This window comes from Apus apus, chromosome 2 (assembly GCF_020740795.1).
Source record: "Apus apus isolate bApuApu2 chromosome 2, bApuApu2.pri.cur, whole genome shotgun sequence".
Classification (NCBI taxonomy): Eukaryota; Metazoa; Chordata; class Aves; order Apodiformes; family Apodidae; genus Apus; species Apus apus.
The window spans coordinates 47365497-47386749 of NC_067283.1; the positions used below are offsets into that span (position 1 = coordinate 47365497).

A 21253-nucleotide genomic window follows, 5' to 3' on the forward strand; every position below is an offset into this window, starting at 1 on the left:
TACAAATTGAGTACAAAGAACCAGAACTTAGTCATAGCCAAGTGCTGCTTGTAAGCTACCAATGTTAGGATGCCAATACTTCTTTCATTAGATACGACTTGTAAGATTTTATTAGTTTAAATGACATCACCAGGTAGCTGGAAATTCACTGTCAGCTATATGCAAAGCTGTGGAAAAGAAAGCTGTAGCAATGAAAAATTGAAAAACTTCATATCCACAGCAAAGCACAATGAATACAAAGAAAAGGGGGTTGAATATTACACAGAGCAAGTTGCAGTTTGATTGCTCTTGTAAAAGTACATTTAACACATTTTCTATAAGGAACAGAGTAACTCCTTTTTTTCCTCACTGCTAAAAAAGGCAAGCTGAACTATGTACATTAGCCACCAAGCTTTGATGGGTATCTGGAGCCAGCAGTCATGTTGAACAAAGTTTGATTTGCATTTATCCTGTACTCTACTACAAGTTGCTGCCTGTTTAGTTTTTCTATGGTGGCAGCAAATCAAAGCCCTACGGAATAGAGATCTTACTTGTTGCTTGTAAATATCAGTGAGTCACTGAACGAAAGAAACAGGAAAACTTCAGACCCATTAACAGAGAAATCTTTCCTTTGTTGCATTATAATAAAAAGGGAACTGAGAGGATTATATACATATGAAATTGAATTTGTGGTCTCACAGAAAAAATGACTGGTAAGAAAAATTCCAGCTTTCTGTTTTTCTTGCTTTATCTCTTTTATACTTAGAGGCATTTTTTAATGAGCTTTGATAGAGGACAAAAACACACTATTTGGGCCAGATCTGACTTAATGTGACACTCCATTTTCAGAATAGGCAGAATATAATGTATTTTTAGACAATTTTTGTCATTCGGGGCTAAGAGAGAAATTTTCTGATCTCAGCAGATCCTGAGCTGGTGTGGAGTTGTCCTCCTGAGTCTAATGGCTGCATGAAACATTCATTTATGAGAAACTGAGAAGACACATTTCTCTGCACTATGAAAACTGCAATTATACTCACAGCATTCATAAAACATTTCAGCTACATCTTTTCCTGTTAAATATAACTCTTAGTACAAATTTCCTGCATAACATAACTCTTAGTATGAAAGATTGCTCTGATCCTTCTGGGTATACAGAATGAAATCCATTTCAGAAGGAAAAAAACAAAAAAAACAAAACAAAACAAAAACCCTCCACCTATTCTTTCTTCCGGATTTTTATTTGTAAAAGCCTGATCCTGTAAGCACACACAGATCTGTTTCCAGGCTGTGATTGCTGCCCTGGCTGTTGAGGCATGCTGAGGTGTATGATAAGCAATTTGACTGAAGTCGTTCAAGAGCCAAATGTTAATTGAGTAAAGATTAATTCTAAATCAAGGCCTAAGAGGGGAATTTTGTGATGGTTGTATTAGAAGTTTCATGGTGGTTTGAGATTCCCTTTACAAAACCCTGAGAAGTGAAAGTAGAGTTGTGAATAGTTATTACCATCGACTTAATTTCTGGAGAAGGCTGATGTGACTGTTCCTTCTGTCCATCCTCACCCTGCCAGTCTGCCTGAGCCTTTAGCTGACCTCAGCCAAGTGTGGTGAAGCAGGAAAGCTGCTGAGTGTCTGCCCATTTTGTTAAGATGGGTTTGAAACTGTGTTCACTTTTGGGACCCCCACTACAAGAAAGACATCGAGGTGCTGGAGTGAGTCCTAAGAAGGGCAAAGAAGGTGGTGAAGAGTCTGTAGAGCAAGTCTTATGAGGAGAAGCTGAGGAAAATGGGATTGCTTATTCTGGAGAAGAGGAGGTTAAAGGGAGACCTTATCACTCTCTGCAGCTATCTGAAAAGAAGTTGTAGCAAGGTGGGTGTTCTCTCCTTCCAAGTAAACAGAGGTAGGATGAGAATAAATGGCCTCAAGTTGTGCCAGGGAAGGTTTAGATTGGATATTAGGAAAAATTTCTTTACTAAATGAGTGGTCAGGCACTGGAACAGGCTGCCCAGGGAAGTGGTGGAGCCACCATCCCTGGGGGTGTTCAAAAAACCTGTAGACATGACACCTAGGAGCATGGTTTAGTTGGCATGGTAGTATTGGGTTGGTGGTTGGATCTTTTCCAACCGTAGTGATTCTGTGATTCTATGATTGTAAGTAAGAAACAATTAATTAAACATAACCTAGCTGTGCAGTAATTAGCCTCATGTACAAAACAGCAGAACAGATAAACTGTGTCTGAGCCTGTGGTGCAGGGTTTGCTGTTGCTGCTTCTTGCTGGATATTTACTTCCAAAACTGAAAGTGCCATCCCTGAGGTGTAGAATGTTCTTTCATCAGTCAATTGCTTTGTGACTGCTTGTCTGTTACTGTGTGTTACACACAGACTGTTTGCTGTTTTCATACCAACACACTCTGCCACACAACTTCCCTTAGGCCTTTCTATTTAAACATCAACTCTGCATCCAAAATTTTTATACATTTAAAGAAGAGGGGACCTTATTGTCATACAGAAATGTTTCACTGTGTAGGACTATTTGATGAGTGGATTGGCATGATCATCACATTCTGTCATCAGGAAACTCCAGGCCTTGTACAAAACAAGTTATTCATAAATTGTCTCCTTTTTGCAAACAATCAAAATTTTCCCCTGAGTTTTAACTATGCAGTTTCTGAGTCCTATGTAGTGTTCCTTTCCAACAAGCATTGCCAGACTACTTTCTTATCTTTACCTTTCCTGACCCTTTACTCTGAGCAGTAACCAAATCCAAAAGGCAAACAGGTCCTTCCCCAAGATCCAGAATCTACGTGTAAGCTCAGATGCAGCAAGTGGAGACAGACAGGGGAGCACAAGGGCACAATGGAACAGTAGTGGCCAGAGCAATGATTTCAGCCTGTCACAGCTGTCCCACCCTCTGCAAGGTTTTTCTTGAGGGGGGGATGATGACAAAAGAGAGATTTGAAGGAAGACAATGAGGGAGTTTTGCAGATGTTTACAGGGAGCTGCTCCTATATGTGAGGAGCAGCATGGAAGAAAGCACAAAGGTGCTTGTGTGACAACATTAGCAACTGGGTGACAGAACTGGCATCGCTCATAGCAGCACGGAGCCTGGGGTTGATGTCATGAGTGTTACTTGACAGGATGGTCAGTCAAACTGCAAATTTTGAATGACCGGGTGCGCATTGCATGTACATCTCCTCTGCCACATTTCACTTCAACCACATTTTCATTCCCTCTGCTGCCATTGGCTTTTTATCAAAATGTCCCCTTGAGTACTGAATTTATTGCCTCTCAGCAAATGCCATCTTCTTGTCCCTGCTTTTCTTGGAAATGAGATGCAAAATTTCACTGTGGACATCAACCATCTGTTTCAGTGGTTCCCAAACTTTACACAAACCTGCCTATCAGTAACAATTTACTTTTTGCCTTCAGAATCTATCTTTGCTTATAGGTTTCAGCATTTGAATATCAAAAAGTTTAAGCATCAACCTAAGTTGGAATAATTTGGTTTTCAGAATCATCCGTGATATGTCATAGTCCCTAGCTGGCTGATTTATACTTGTTAACAAAAAAAGAAGTTTACATGAGTTAAATTCAGTGCTGAGTATGGAAGATGCTTCAGGCATTTCAGTTATATTGGTGCCAGATCTATTATTTTCCATAAAGTATGTCCTGTGGACACAAAAATGGGTTCTTCCAAATCACCAGTGCTGCTTGAGCTTGATAAACTGCAGCAAAGACAAAAGATAATGCAATTTATTTCCTGCAACTAACATCTTTGCAGCAGTTGGCTCACTTAGTGGGTGATTATTATAAAGATTTATTACTTAACATTCCCTCTTTGCCTCTCAGCAGCAGAAAAATGGAAGGCAAAACTTTTAATGTTGCAAGACAGCGATGATTGTGCATTATTTCAATAGCATTTATCCATGCTGACCTTCATCCTTTACACAAAAAGCATCATATTGGTCATTCATAAAGGGCTTGGTTTCAATTTTAACATCAATGGCTTTCACGCTCTGCTGTTTGCTGCCCGTCTTTCTGCATATAATTGTCCTAAAATAGAGAAGAAGAAGAAAAAAATAATCAGAAATCTTCTAGAGTTGTACATGCAGGAGAAATTTGGGCATCTTTTGTCACAATAGTCAGGCTTTAGCCTCAGCTTAACTGTTTAAGTGTCAACACATAATGCGTTAGTGTGGGAAGAACTGTTAAAAAAAGCCAAGGGAGAATTAAAAGTAATTTTTAAAACTTTTGCTGTAGATGAGTTCAAGGCATAGAAAGGAATAAAGGATGTTTATCTTATTGTATTCTCTAACACTTCTAAATATCAGACCAAGTCCTAGAGTATTTAAGGTCATATTCTGCTCTCACTTTCCAACAATGCAGATTCCCACCAATGGCACTGGGATAAAAATTAATAGAAAACTCAAGATTTGGTCTGAAAGATTACAATTTATTATCATTATACATAAAAAGACCATTAAAGTTGTATAGTTAACTGCTCCAAAGCTAACAGAAGCAAGCTCAGAAAATTAATCTTGAGTTCTTGGAAGGAAAACTGCTATCTTGTTTTTTTAACAGCAATTCCACACCTTTTTGTAAACTCCCTTTCTTCTGGTTTGGTACTCTGCTGTACTTAATCCACCCTGTTGCCCTTCATAGGTGTGAATAAAGGTAATAGATCTGTGTTTGGTTTTACAACTCTATAGATGCTGAACATGAAGTAAGAGATTACTAACTATCTCTTCTCTCAGCTGTACTGGCCGCCTAAAACTAACAAATAAGAGACAGTTTGTTGTAGAAAACACTGGTTTTACTGTTACACTGAAGGTTACAAAGGCTGGGAAAATGAATTCAGCCCAATTTTTTGCAGCTGGATATTAGTGGTAGGAGTTTTATTTTTTATGGACAGCAGGTTTATAGAAGTGCTGCACGATCAGCAAAGAAAGCAAGACAAAAATGCATTCCACAGAGGAAGCCTTCCAGTGGGGGAAATTTATCATGTTGTATTGTGCAATGGTTGAACTAATTTTGCCATCAGTCCTGCACTCAATTGGGAGAATAAAATAAATGTTCACTAACTGGCCACTCACCGACTGTAGAAAAGATCCAGTGGAAAACCAGTATTTGGTCATGCACTTTAGTACTATATAACAATTGATTTACAGAGGTTGACTAAATTATGATTGTACAGAACATCTTAGTTCTGGCATGTGTTGGCTTTTCAGCAGTTAAATATGCAACTTTAGTGTTCTTTTAATATAAACAAACAAAAGCAATATGAAACCAGCCATATGGTGGTGGTCACACGTATGTACCAGAGTGGTTCCTACCACACTTTTGCTGAGGAAAGCAATATGATGTTATCGTCTACCGAAAGCCTCTTATGATTTCAAATCAAATATGTTTCTTTTGTAAGGAAAACTTCCTTACATTGATTTTGGGGGGGGTCACTTGAAGGACAATATTGTCCATACAAGTTTAAATTTCAACTTCTCTTAGAATTTAATGCATTTAAAGTCCAAGTCCTTTGAGTCAGTAATTCAACACCTAGACAAAAGTGACTTGATCTGCCAACATGAGTTCAGATGACTGGGAAAATCAGGCCATCAACTAGAAAATTTTTGTGTGCATTCACATATTGTTCCACAAGGTCTAAGAAGTCCTAACTGAATGGAACAATTATACCTCCCTTCAAAAAATGACTTACCAACCTTTATCTTTCCAATAATTGCTCACTCACTTAGGTACCTGGATCAATTATGCCTTTCAACACTGAGTAGACAGATACTGACAGGACTTGAAAAATTTCTGCCTTTCACCTGCAATTCTGTACGTAAGAATTCAGACTCTTAATAAAAACTAACTAACAAACAAACAGTTTTGAAGATAGTTGCCATCATAAAATCCTGGTGTCTGAAAATCAGCCACATTCCTTTCTATGCTCAGTCAAGGGATAAAATCCCTGATACTTGGAAGCTACTTTTGAAACTCTTATCTTTATTTTCAGATTTCTTATTCCAATTTCTAGCTCATATATTTTGCTTCTGCCCGAAGCACTGAAATTCAGGTAATCTCCAAAACAGGATACCTGGCTCACATGTAAGATTTTGTATTTGCAGAGCAAATTTTTCTTGGTTTGTTTTTTTTTTCCCAAGTATTTTACAATTAATTACAAGTTTGTAGTTGATATTGATTAGTTAATTAATTTTAAGAGCATTTCTTGGCTGCTATCCAATGAGACCAAACTTATAAAGGTGATGCATATAGTTTTAACATTATACATAATGAAAGACTTTACACGACAGTAAGATTTTAAAAATTTATTGCTCACTGAATTTTTTTCCTACATTATGTTTAAAAATTGTACTTCCTGTCTATTTCTTTTCTCCTAAAACAGACTAGATCCTCATTAATCTTCCATTTATTAATTTCATTTTGATTTATGTAATATGAAATTAGATCTGATTAAAACCACAAATGCTCTAATGCCATTCTTCTGAGATGAAAGAAATCATGTGTTGTACACATACAAAAAATAGAAGAAAAGAAAATAATCTGTCTCCCCCACTCCTCCCTCTCTGTCAGTAGTTTCCTACCACGAGCTCAGTCCTGCAAGTAAGATGTTATTACTGCTGCTGAAAGGAGCTTCAAGAGAGCTCAGCATTTGTCAGTAGTGGGTTTAATGATCAGACCTGTAACACCTCTGGCATAGAAATAGTCTCTTTGCAGCCAGTAGGACTCCAGGTATGACTACAAATATACAATAATGGTCTCTTTTCTTTGGGTTCTTGAGGTTGGGTATATGTTAACCTAAATCCTAAAATGCTAGGTTCTCATCTCTAATTGCAGATTAAATAGAGGTACACTTTTTTCTCTGTTCTAAAAGGTAGTGTTTGATGCTTTTATATTTGTTATAGCTTTTATTTAAGGACTGAAAAATGGCTATAAATTCAGACTTTAATATATTTTAAAATTTCTTCAGCAGCAGCACTGCCATGCTGAAATAAGAATCAAAAAATTGTACATTTTTTTGTCCTGTTTCCAGCACCCCGCTGAGAGGTTGTGTGAATGTGTCATCTAGTTTGTTGAGAGAACACCACAAACTTTGCACTTTTTCCAGGGATTTATCTGCCTTCCCAGCCATTGAGAATAATAGAATCATGTAGTAAAATTTAATTCTATTTGTTGCTACTTTCGTGTAATAAGTGAACCTAAACAGACTTGCTCACTACTTATAGAATCATAGAGTCATAGAATGGTTTGGGTTGGAAGGGACCTTAAAGATCATCTAGTTCCAGCCCCCTTGCCATGGGCAGGGACACCTCCCACCAGACAAGGTTGCTCCAAGCCCCATCCAACCTGGCCTCAGCAGACATTGTAATCTATTCCTTAGAGCAGTGTAATGCACAATTTTGTACCTCACATTTAATAAATAGATGCAATTTTTGTTTTACTTCTATGGAGATCTTATGAAAGTAGACATGGTCAGAGGAAACATACTGAGTTCAGACTGCAGATCATCCATCATCCGTCTGTATTTAATACACATCTGCTGGAAACATCCACACAGCTCTGAAAATTACTCTTATACACACGCCACAGACTCACAATCACAGCATAAAAATTAATTTCACATACTATGGCTATAGACTGTAAGTACCATACACTTACCAGTAAGGCAAAAATGTAGTTGGTAAAGGAGGGGTTTTAGTGGTGTTGAAAACAGCCCCTGCTCTCTGATGGAAAGTGGGAGGGTTCCTAATGGTTCCTTGACAAGCCATGCCAAGCCAAGCAAAAAACTACTGAGAATCTTCTCAGCCCACTGATACCCAGCCTAGAAGGGCAACCTGTTTCATTTTCTCTCTCAAGTGAGAGACCACAGAGACTCTGCACTATATTGAACCTCAGCTTAATTCCTGCTGTACAATACAATTCATCCAACTAAGAAGAATTAACACGCCTTCCTCTGTACCTACCCTCAAAGAAAGATCTGAGGTTAGTCAAGTTGATGATCGTTTTCCTGCGCTATGGCTCAGACACTGCATTTATCACGAGCACATATGAAGAGGAAGTTTAAAATATAGCACAACAACATATGAACAAGACTTCCTAGAAGCCTTCCGCTAACTGTTGCACTGGTTAAATTATTCCTGATCTATTGTGTAACCAATGAGTAATTGGTATGTTTTTCCTTTCTCCTAATTCCTCTGTCCAGAGAAGGAAACAGCAGAAAAGCTGGCATGGATAGTATTTATTTCATCATATGCCCTAATACACCATTATGTAATATATATTATTAAATATATCGTAGTTATATACTCGAGCCATATGAATGACATCTAGTTTTATATATTGTAAATATGCATGCTTAATAAAGATATATAATAAACACATAACATTTATATATAATTTATGTGTTTTGTTTATAGTAGTATCCAGTGGTACTTCTACTTTCTAAGATAATTTCATAGCAATTTTGTAATACTTGAGAATTTTTTAGTAAACCCAAGTTAAAACATATGGACTTAACAGTTGGGTTTAAATGACATGGTGTGATCTATCAGCACAGAAACCAGTAGGTGGGATTGTGATATTTTGTAGTTGCTACTTAATCTGCCAGTTAATTGTAAATTTTGTAGTCTTAGTCAATAAATTTGCTGAACTGAGTCAGAATGGTCTTATGACATTTATTCACAGTAGCATGAACTTGTATATGAATATATTGAACTCAGAAGAACATCACCATCAATGTATTAGCTAAGGCAATGTGAAATTCTGTTTCATAACATAACTCTAACAAACCTTCCTCTAATTAGAAAGTTAAAAACTTCATCACTTTCCTTAGTCAAGATAAATCTTTAACAACCTGTGCTAATTTTTTTCCATGGTCAGCTTCACCTCTTGTGCTTCAGTAACTAGGTGAGAGAAAATAAAAAACAACAGTACTCTGGAAGCCAAACTAGAGGATTTTTATTCTCAGTCTTTCCCTTCTGTAGTTTGGGAAACTGCAAATTATAAAGCTGCCTCTGATGAGGAATAAAATATAAATGACATGTTCACGATTACCAAAGGGAAGAAAATGAAGGGGAGCACAGGTGGGCTTTGGAAAGTCCATTGACTGGGAACTATAGAGGCTAATTTTGGCTGGATATGACCCAAAGAAAGCAGCTGCTAAGTGTGACATGAAGACATTCCAACAGCAATACTGCCACTGGAAATGTCAAAAGGAGGTCTTACCAAGGCAGAACCAATATCCTTTAGATTCTTAAAAATATACACCAAAATGCAGCCTTTTGTGCTTAAAATTGCACATATACTACTGAAATAGTAAGGCCTCTGTTCATTAAATAAATATGGCCCATTCATGCAGAATTTCATACTGTAGCCTAGTATGAAAGGTTTTATATAGCTATTTTACTATAATATCACTATATACATATAATTTGAGCATTTGTAACACATGCAGCGGAGAATCGCGTTGCTTCCTGGCCTGTACTAGTTGGCTGCTCAAAGACATGTCAAGTGTCACTAGAAAGTTGGTTTTACCCCGTTTAATTTTATGGGCTCCATTTTAATCCATGCCTTTCATAACAGATGTTTTTGATTGGTTATCCAAGGGCTCTAAAGTTGCCAAATGTAAGTAATTTACGAAGAAGCTCAATTCTCAGACAACAGGCTTTCAGGTAGGACAAAACATTACAGAGATGTTTATAAAAGAGCAAAATATGTGAAGTTCTCATGAGACCCCATCTGGAGTACTGTGTCCAGCTCTGGAGCCCACAACACCAGAAGGACATGGAGCGAATCCAAACAAAGGGCCAAGAAGATGATCAAAGGGCTGGAGCACCCCTCCTGTGAAGACAGGATGAGAAAGTCGGGGCTGTTCAGCCTGGAGAAGAGAAGGCTTTGGGGAGACCTTATCGTGGCCTTCTAGTACCTTAAGGGGCTACAGAAAAGCTGGGGAGGAGCTTTTTGCAAGGGTTTGCAATGGTAGGACAAGGTGTAAAAATTTTGAACTGAAATAAGGCTGATTTAGCTTAGGCAGACTAAATGTTCACCTATCATTACTTCTGATAAGACAAGCACTTTCTTGGACTGATCCTGGTCTGAACTCATCCTTTCCAAGCTGGGAAGCCAAGAACTACTCTGCACGATTGCCGGTTGTATCTTGTGAGTGCCTCATTCAAGTCCTTCAGTACTGCTCTCTCTCTCCTGGAAGAGCTGCTGGATGTCTTTTTGGAGGACTGCTTTTTCTTTTTTCACAAATTTTATGTGAGTGATTTTAATTTATGACAGGCTAACTGCCAACCTGCGTTCTGTGACTACACCCATCTCTTCCTCCTGCTCCTCCTTCCCTAGCTGAACTGCTAGCTTAAGGCAGAAATTCATATTCATCTTCATGTAACACTGTCACATTACAGCCCACTTCTGTTACTCCATCTCGAAAGTCAGTCTTACCCTCCCATTCAATACTGTGATTTTCCTTGGTCTGAACAATAACTCTTAACCTTCTGGCATTAACTAATTTCATTAGCATACCACCACCGCTTGTGCCAAAGTTGGCTCATGTTTTGCTAAAAGCCCTCAAAGTTTGTTAAATAACCCCTCCTAGTATAAATACAATTTAAAAGTGCGAGTTCCAGCTACGTAGATGGCTGCTCTGAGGACTGTGATGCTACAGTTTAGCAGATGGTGGTTTGGGTGTTTGTCCTAGAAAATACATCCAAAACACATTTTCTTTTGTATAATGTTTTTCCTGAGAAAGTATGTTTTCTAAAAAATGCTTCAATTATTGGGCTTTTTTACAAGAACCGTGGCTGTCATACTTTGCCCATGCTGCTTTCCCAGCTTGTGCCAAGTGAAGATTCACACCCCCCCCAGTGCTGGTGCAAAGTGGCTCATGTTCACATTGCTCGGTGATACTGTTCCTCAGAGAAAACTGGCCATGTCCATACATTAAATTCAAGTCTTTTGACTGAGCTTCATGTAGAAATCCCTACTCCTGAAACACAATTATTTTGGACTTTTCTCTGTATGAGACTTTCTGAGATGATTGACAAGAAACAATGAGAAGACAAAGTCATCTGCTAGCAGAGCACAACATCAGCTGTGGGACTAGAGTTTGTGACATGAAGGCCTTTCAGAGTGCAAGACCTCCTCAGACAATTTCATAAGCAATTTCAGCATTTTGAATTGGACCATGTCCTGTCAGCTGTGTCTGGATTTTTCTCTTGAAAGATATTAACTGACCTACCTCATACTCATGTTTGGGAGCAAATTCACATGCATTAGCATCAGGCAGCAGAGCACAGCCTTGAAATAAAACAGAGAGCTTGCCAAACTGACATATCATTAGGACTGCTTCTCTGCAAACAAGCAAGAGGGCCTGTAATAGCTTGTACACCTGGATAGATTTCACAGGGTCCACAAGTCCAAGGGTTTACTTATATACACAGATGACTGGCAAGGGTTAGAGATTGGCCCTTACTTCATTCCTGGGATATTGCTTTTTTCTTCCCAAGAAATGGGCTGTTATTACCTTACTGCCAGGTGCTAGGCAAATCCTACGCAGCAGGCAGAAAAAGTAGTAGGTATTCTTGTGAAATGTCATTTCTGTGTCTTATTATTATATTTCCCACTGGTGTCATCTGCAGTGAGGGCCCCTGTTGTGTTTGACACTGTAGAAGCATTCAATAGGAGTCAGTGCAAAACCCAAAGAGCTAACAAAAGGAAGGAAAAATAAAGATGAAGTAATTTTCCTAGCAGCAAACATCTGGTCTGTGGTCAGCCAAGAAAAGAACCGGTCTTCTGACTCCCACAGCAAGGCTTATTCTAGCTGACTCTGCTTGCTCACTCCAGAGTTAACCCCTCTGAAATAAATCCTCCAGGGACAGGGTAGGAACCAGCCCAGGGCAATTTCATGCAAAGGAACAGGTTGACAGCACTGCAGAAGGTCTGTCATAGAATGGGAAGTCTCTGCAGAGCTTCAAAGCCCTTATTGAAGGGATACATGGATTCATTCTTCCATAGACAAACAAGGAATGGGACAGGAAATAAGACGGTTTTCAGTCCTAGAAAAGTGATGGGAGTGAGTAAATTTGCTATTAATAGCTTAACACAAGCTGTTGAGGATGTTTACAATTTTTAAAATAAATTGCTGCTTTCTAATACTCTGTGCACAGGGCTGATCACAAGAAAAACATGTGTGACGTTCACTTTCCAAATTTCAAAAACCCAGAAACGAACCTGAGACTCTACAGGACACTCTGCCCAGTGCTGAAGGACTTGAGACAAAGCTTTCCAGTATGACATCTGAATTTAAAAGATAGCACTGAGAGCCCTTTGGAGAACTCTCCCACCTTTTTTTCATTTGTATTCTGGCAGAATTCTTGCTGGTTTTACTGACTCACTTGTCTGACATGCAAATAAGTCATGGGAGTGTCATTTTTAGTACAAACAGCTATCAGGGCTCATCTGAGAAATGAAACCTGCCTAACGATGTTTCATTTCCTGAAATGTTACAATGCGCAAACGCTTTATAAGTTACACATGTCAGGACTGACTTGTAAATGGTTTACTTCTGGGCTGTTGGAAGAAGTCACCCTTTATCCTCTTACCCATATCTACTTGTCAGTGGCTCTTCTCTAAAAGTGCCCAAGCCCTTGGACCTGCCAGTGACTTGCCTGTGCAAACGGCCCTGAACGCTGAATTGGGTTGGTCTGAACAACTGAAAGTAGAAGACAAAAACATCCCCTTATGCCTGTGAAAGAGGTTCCGCCCCAGGCTGCTCAAACCACAAAACCTCCATTTTTCTGTCTCTTTGGATTTGCTGGCAAAATTGGTTTAAGCAATTTCCATCCTGTATCTGTTGAAGTGAAACATGTTTGTTAAGACCTGCTGCTTGGACTTATCCCAGTTTGCAGGGATTGAAGTGGGTTACAGAGTGTAACGTGGTCTTCTCCACCAGCAGACTAGTGTCTTCTTCCACCGCCATCACTCTCTGCCAAATAATAGTTTTTAAAACCCTAATTAGTAGCTGGTTGCCCACCCTGTTCACTTCTGACAAGAGATGACCACCAGCTGAGCAGGCAAGAGTCACTGCAAAGGGTCAGGTAGAACTAGGTTGGAGTGAGCTGGGCAACCACAACCTCATTGGATCCAACAGAGGATGTCCCATTACAATCTCAGTCTCTATGCAAAGCTCCATACGGATATATATTTACATAGCAGTCATCAGAAATTACATAGTCACCCAAACAGGACTAGCTCTTCAGCCCAAATTCTCCTCTTTGCCCACATAAGAGGTACAGCCCAGACAGCAGGCAGTATAAACACAATCATGCTGCCTCAGTTGTAGCAGAAGAAACTCCCAAGGGTATCTAGGCTCTGATTTGGCAATAATAATAATAATAATAATAATAATAATAATAATAATAATAATAATAATAATAATAATAATAATAATAATAATAATGACACAATAGCCAACAGTAGTGGGTATATTTACTAGGAGTTTATTTATTCCTAATATAGGAGTATATTTAGGATATATTTACTAGGGACTGCAGTTATTCATTGAGACCAGAAAATGGGCACCACAAGTGAACAAATCATTGACTTGTGCAAAACCTGGAAATTTGATCTAGAGGTGAAAAAGTCCTTACATCTATGCTCGAGCTCCTGTTCAGTTTTAAGTCTATGTGGTGAAAGGAAGACTAAAGCCTGTCAGAAAACCTGCAACACTGTAATGACTTCACTCACATCATTTGTTTGTGTTTACTTCTACTGCCAGTGTCTAATCCATTTCTCCTCAGGGAAAAGACTGGGATACTTTCCAGGCACCACATAAAAAACCAAACCACATTCTTCCTGAAACGAGGAACTTCTTTTATCATGTTCCCTCCTATTCATCTCCTTTCTGATGTAGAGAGTCCAAGAGGATATGGGAGAAGATTAGACTAAAGCTCTGTGATCTGCATGGGATGCCAGTCAGCTGCTGGGAGGAATCCAAGGTTTTAGATCCAGCCTATAAAGCCATGAACAGTTTTGGACCTGGCAAATATGGGGTCGTCACTTCTCTCCCTGAGCTATGCCATCACATTCAGAGATGTGAAGGTCCATCATGATAAATAACACAAAGTGTCCCCACTGAAGAGTCCTTTTTTTCATACTTCTGTAACCTCCTGGCCATGCTGCGAAGCCTGCTTTTTCCTTCTCAGTGTTAAATCAGCTGAGTGTGGATTGAGGCTCTTCACCAGCTATCCTTTTCCTTGCTGTCATGTTTCCATTTAACAAGTAAATGCCCAAAGTACTGAATGGGTAACTAGATAACTGTAAATATATTTTTTTAAACTAAATAATTTTGTAAAATATTTTGAGACCCTTCTTAATAGCTTTTCAATTCCTTGAATCATTCTCGAGCCCTTTATTGAGCCTCTTTTAGTATCTTTCTCCAGATGTGGTAACAGTATAGTGTTCCAAATGAGGGTGTTACACTGACCTATACATATATATATATGCATATATATTTTTCATATCTCCATCCCATTCCATAAACACTCTAGCAGCTTCTTTGTTTGCTTGTTTGTTTGTTTTCTTGTTTGTTCATTTTTACTACAGCTGCAGTTTGACAGAGCTTTTCTTTGTGCTGTCCATAGTGATGTCCTCATATCTTTCCTGGGCTGACAGAAGTAAATAAGAACCCTGTAAGATATTTTCAAGGAAATCGTATATTCCTCCTGTATGTATTATCATCAAACTACATTTGTCATTGTTTTGCTCCTTCATCTAAAGCCCTCTGAAAATCTTTATCTTGTACTTGAGCCTCTCCAACTTGAATTTGTCTCATTTGCACACTTTGCACTCAACTACTCATTTCCATCTCCAAAGATGCAGTAACTAAAGGCAAAACCATTATAGCCTTTTTAAGCATTACACTTTCCTTGTTTTCCCTACAGTCAAAAATACCCAGTTCAGTAAACCAAGTAACACACATTCTGGTCCTTGCCCAACCTTTGGTAAAATAGTTCCAGAGAAGAGAGTATCAAATTCCATCTCTGAAGAACTATTATCTCTGGTGAAGCTCTCCAGTGAAGGTCAGATGTGATGACTGCACAGAAATGGCATGCTGATGTGTCCCCACAAAATCCTTTCTCATAAATAGTTTAGAGACTTCCATATGAAGAACAGGTTTACTGGACAAATGGAGCATGGAAAGTTGGAAGGGATGAAAAATATTCCTTTCCTTCCCATTAGTATGATGATGGTGTGAAGTGTACAATACTATGACCGTATCCAATTTTGCTATTGAAGCTATTCAGGGATAGGTTTGCAACTGGTCTATTAATAGTTGTAGCTCCAATGGCTGCAGTAATTAATTGAGGATTTCTCAGGACTAACTAGTGGTATTGCTTAGATAAAACAAGGGATGATTTCTTCTACCCATCATCATTCCTTACTTCCACAATACAGAGGCTATATAAAAGAACCTCTACAACAACTTTGCCATGCACTTCTTAAAGAAGTTTTCCTGGCTCTTCAGCCTGCATGGCATCTCAGCAACTGACTTAGAAAAATATAAATAAATTAGGGTTTAAGTCACTGTCTTATATCCTGAGAGCTTTCAAACACTTTTTCACCAGGAAAAAAAAAAAAAAAAAAAAGGAACACCAGAACAAGTTGCTTTTGCTTGAACTTTTTTTAAATACCATCTTTCATTAATAGCAGCAATTTTCTGTCTTTGGAAACTTTATCACTAAAAATACACAAACACCAACGCTTACTTGAATATCTGGTAACTGTCACGAGGTCCAACAATAAGCTAAAGTTTGGAAACTTGGAAACAGCATCTTGATTAAAAAAAACAACTTATCACCACTGAACATTGACAGTAGAACAGATATTACCCTTTAACTCATCAGAACTTTGTAAAGCACCTCAGGGGAATAAATACACATATAACATCAAGGCTGTAAGCTGGTAAGCCTGCTGAAGGGAAGGCGCAAGAGAGAAGGGGCAATCCTTTTATGGCCCAAACTTCTGTGACACGAGACATTCATGCTGACCCTCAGCTCCTCCATTTTGTTGTGTTTTATTTTTAATTGAATTTTCTGTTATTTGCTGTCTTTGTCAAATTTGAAGCCTGTCTACATGTTCCTGAGGCATGCTGTGAAGACTTCCATTTTGGAAGAAATTGGGCAGTTGGGATGTAGAGGCTTGGTCCAGTGCAGTGAGCATCAGTTAGCTGGAGTTCAGAAAGCCCACATCAGCCACAACCAAGCAGCGTGGTGGCAGGGCCATGCTGTCTCTGGCATACAGCTAACACCTAGGTGGACATTTGTTCTCAAAATCTTAAACTTCACTGAGAGTCATTAGGACTTCTGGACTACTCATGAAGGCTGACTTGAGCTGATTAGAAACTATGTTCGACAGAGTGAAGCAGTTTTCACTACAAGACACTTTTACGTTCCTGCTTTGAACTGGTCTCTACAGAGGCAGCAGTGCTTCCTGGTGAGGCTGTGGCAGGTCAGTACATCTTGCAACACTATCTGTAATGTGAGGCAAAGCCCAGCCCTGTGCCATGTTGAGTCACCTGAGCTACCTCAAGTCATACAATTCAGCACATTGAGTGACAATATCAGTTCCCTGGTGAGCTTTCTCAACAAAGTCTCTACCACCTCTGCATTATCATATCAAGGTACGTCTGAAGTTGCACCTATCTGAACATTCTTATTGTCTATTCAGACATGCATAAATACCTGAGACAGATGCATGGTTTCCATGAGAAGCTCAGTTTGCTGAACTTCTTGTGGAGTAGAGAATGAGGAAATGAGTGGAAGCACTGACACTAACTTCAGCACTGTGTCCTCGGCCAGGAAGCTTCTCTAGGGCCCAGCACCATGCTACAGGCCAGGTGAAAAGGAGCCAAAATGACATAAGTGAGAAGGAAGAGGAAGAGGAAACCACTTCTAGTCTGTGAAATATGTGATCCGAGCCTGATCAATATTTATATCTCTGTAATATTAGCAGTACAATATCGGTTTTGTGGGGAGAGTGTTATACTTGGCTATATATCACGGTGTTTGAATTGTGGCCACTGGTTTTTAGTAATATTCTTAGTCAAGAAGGACAACTTGCTCAACAGCTGTCATTCATCCTTTTCAAGAAGGGTTATGCTGTTGTCCTTACCCGGTGGAGCCACCAGCGAGCCATCCCGTGGTGCAGCCAGCGAAAGAACAGTCCAGAACAGCCCTTTTCAGTTCTTCTGCAGTTGCTAAGCGAGCACTCAGGTCAACACAAGCTTTCTCAGCTTCAGCTAAATCCAGAACCTGAGAGTTGTTCTTGGACTCAAGTGCAAACACTTTCCCTGCAGCACCAAGAAAGGACATGTCACTTGTCATAGTATTGTACTCCATATGTATTCAACAAAAATATTGCAAATTATCACCAAATACAGTCTTCTTGCTTTTAGTGATTTCTTTTTAATGAGCAATCAACTTATTGGAATGAGTGATTTTATCCACACTGTAAGTACCTTTGTCTTAGCTTTTCTTTTAGTTTTGTTCAACAGAAAAGCACATAGCCAAGACCCTATTCATTCCTAGTCCACATGAGAAGCTTGGCTTGCCTCTCTAGGTCTGTGCTTAGGACCTGGAGAGAGAAAGCGTGATATTCTCTCATATGCATATATATAGACAATGTCAGAACATCTCCTGTAGGCTGTTAACACTGGAGTACATGAGTAAGCATTTTATAGTTACACTTCTAAAAACTACATCTATAAAGATAACGCACATCTGAAAGCCAGTATTGCCACCCAGTCTTCCCTGTCACAAATAGATTGATACTTATCCTCTAAAATAAAAATTACGTAATTCCATGGCAACTTGTGCCTAAATGCCACTGCAAAGCCACCTTGTTTTCATATCTTTCTGGAAAGACAGAATTTTTTTCAAAATGGAAGGCTCTTTTTGAATGAGCATGAGAATATATTTAGCGTAACAATTTCTCATGTTATTTTTATTTTCAGTGCAGTTTATTTTACTGTAATTTATCTAACACTGTGAAAGCTGTTTGGGTGAAAGTTAGAGGTTTTGGCAACTGGGACAGGGCAGTTGGGGTTTTGGCAGTGAAGCTTGAGAAGTTACTGGGTTATGGAATAAACACACTAGCTGGATGTCTCCAGAAAAAAGAAATAAGCTGTGAGACAGTTTACAGTGCTGACGTTTACATTGCCATAAGTGTCTTCTTTCTGAACATCCCTCAGAATACATTCTAAATTTCAAAAGTACATATCAATGTTGCTTGCAGGTACAGGAAGACAACTTTTAAGCACTGTTTATTCAGTAAATGCCTGGAGACACGTATTATTTCAAAACTAGCTTAGTAGTAGTGGTTATATGAATGCATAGCTTTCAGCACATACTGAGCGTTCACCCTGAAGCTAACTTCACACCCATAGGATATACTGACCAATACCAGGAATCCTTAAGACTAATTCAGCCTTATTCTCTACCAAGTGCGATCCCCACTGCATGTTATTTCAAAAATTGAGAAATCTGAATCTAATCCTAAATATTGGAAACTGATACAGGGTAGATTGGTACCTGACAGCTTTCTGTTCTCACCCACGCACAGTTTTAACTCACTGTAAGCATCATAGTCCTTAGAGGAAAAGCAAAAAAGAAAAGTTTATTTCAAGTAACTATGTATTTTGTATTTACATTAGCAGCAAGTGCAGATGAGCCCTGATGAAGATTCCTGCTTTGGTGGGAATTATATATGTGCAAAATAAGAAGTCATCCTGATATGGGCAGATGGCAATTTAAATTAAGGGGACAAGCAGGGATGAGAAGAAACCGGAATTCAGAGTATCCAGAGTGATTTTCTCAAGCAGTTAACAGTAGCTGACCAAGAATTGCAACCCAGAAGCACAGATCAGTGTCCTAAGCACTAGACTATATTGTCTCTTGATTCTCAACTATAATCAAAACCATGAACTCTAATTAGAACAGTGGAGTTTACACATAACAGTGAAAAAAAGCAAGCCTCTACACTCTTAAGTACCAAGACACCAGGATTCTTGGCAAAATGTCCCAAATAATGAACATGAGACTAATGTAGGCTGCTGTTTCCAAAGCCTTGAATAGACATAGCGCAGTATGCGCGGTGCAGGGAGAGAGATAATATAAGCTGAAAGATGATGGTTTAAAACAACCATGCTTAAGTTGCAGAAAAACTTTAATTCAAAAGGTAAACAAGGATTCAATTCAATGCTTTACTGAGGCTTTGTCCCAAATAAAAAACTTGTCCACATTCTATGTTTCACCATTTGACTGTCAGGATTGAGATGGGTTATCAACGACAGATATGACCAGTTTGTGCAGCATCTGAATTAAATGTTAGTTTGACATAGCAGGAGCCCTTATTTTCCAGTTATTAGTATTTCAGTTAGAAGACTTAAAGAAAGGAAAGTAATTTAGGATTGAGTTCCATCTAGATATAATTAGAATAAATTAAGTCTGTCATTTAGCCTTTTCACAAGAAAGTAACATTTTTAGAGGAGTTTAGGTGGCCAGGACTGAGGCTGAGACAGCTTACCTTTACAGTCATGTGATTTTTATAGAAACAATGAAGATTCCAACTCAAAACAGAGTCTTGACATTCAAAAAGGTATCTGGGATGTCCAAATTAAGTAGTCAAATCAATTTTAAGGGAAAGCAGGTAGGACTTACTGGTTGGGAATATTACAGTGAACTGCTTTATAGGAAATTCGGGTTAGCCATAAGTGGATACAGAAGGCTAACCTGCTTTCCAGACCAACCTGGGAATCTTCTCCACAGCTTTAGAAACAATATGGTTATATGCTGTATTTTTAAGATGTGTCCTCTGTTTATGCCTGATTTCTTACTTCGAAAATATAATAGCAAGTAAGGTTCACTTATTAGCGGTATCACTTTAAAGCGGCAAATCTAAGGATCCTGGCTAGTTGTAATGAAGGGGTTTTAAAAAGGTTTGTCTCACACCCTTGATGATATCACAGTAATTTTTGGTATTAAGTTTCTGAAAAGTTCAGTTGAGAATCCTTTTCTGTCTAGCACTTTATGACAGTGTGGAGTAGCTGCAACCAGTTTTCTCTCTGAGATGGAATTGAGACATGTTGTCCTTCTGATTTAAATACACAATTTTAAATATGAGACTCTTCTATATTTCCATAAGGCATAGGATGAAGGATCATGTCTTTGTGTTTATGTCGATGAAGATCGTAGCATGCCTTGGTTGTGGTACCTTTGAACTGCCATTTGAGCTCCCTCTCAACTCTCTCCCTTCATTTCTGCTCTGCAACGCTTGTTTTCCATCATCTGATGATGGGACAGGTGGTGTGGAAATTTGTTCCCAAAACTCTCCATACTTTTCTGAAGCCTTTTTAAACACAGCCAGTCCATTTGGTTTCAAGATCAAGCTACAAATCCATGCAAAGGAGTCTTTCTCAGGAGGCTTAATGCACTTAATTTTGCATTTAGCAGGTTCAGAATGAAAAATGTCCTGGTCACAGTAAGTTTCTTAAGGTTCCTCTTTGAAATAAGTGAAAAAATTTTAACTCCAATGGATAAATAAGACATAATTCTTCCAAGTATTAATTAATAGCAAGATTTATAGTTCTGAAGAAAAATTCAGGCTTGAAACCAAAGTCTGTCTTTAATTACTACTTTATACCACATTACTAGCCTCTGCCATCATTTGATCACTGTTATTACAGAATATTGATTCTTTTTTGATATATTGATAAAAGACTATTTTTAATTATTGTTTGGCACTGACACATTGTAAATCAGCAATATCTTAATATCATTTTTATTTAAGAGTACCCCAATATATTCTGATTGAAAACACAGCCATAGAAGCATAGATCTGGGGCCTTCTGGGATTCACTTTTATCACCTTGTTTAATCCCTGCATAACTAAACTGTAGATTTTACTCCAGTAATTCCACCATTGAGTCCAAAAATTCATGGTTGAACTAGCACATGTCTTTTCAAAAGGCATCCAGTCATGATTCAATGACTCTAAGTAATGGAGAATTTACAGCACACTTTAGAGTAAACTATTCCAATGGTTCATTACTCTCACTCCACCTTATTTCCAGTTTCAAATTTTGCTAAACTCAGCTTCTAACCACTGGACCTTATTATGTGTTTGAGACTGAAGATCTGTTTGCTATCAGATACATGGAAGTGCAAAAGTGGAACTCTTCAAAAATAAAGCCAGACCAA

General features: G+C 38.6%; 1 protein-coding gene across 1 annotated transcript in view; it reads right to left on the reverse strand.

Moving 5' to 3' along the window:
* SUSD5 (sushi domain containing 5) overlaps positions 1–21253 on the reverse strand; it is a 42841-nt gene that overhangs the window by 17345 nt on the left and 4243 nt on the right. The window contains exons 2-3 of the mRNA XM_051611622.1: positions 17169–17346; positions 3913–4031 (exon numbers count right to left, since the gene is read on the reverse strand). Of these exons, the coding sequence (XP_051467582.1) occupies positions 3913–4031; positions 17169–17346 (297 nt within the window). The remainder of the gene's footprint in view (positions 1–3912; positions 4032–17168; positions 17347–21253) is intronic.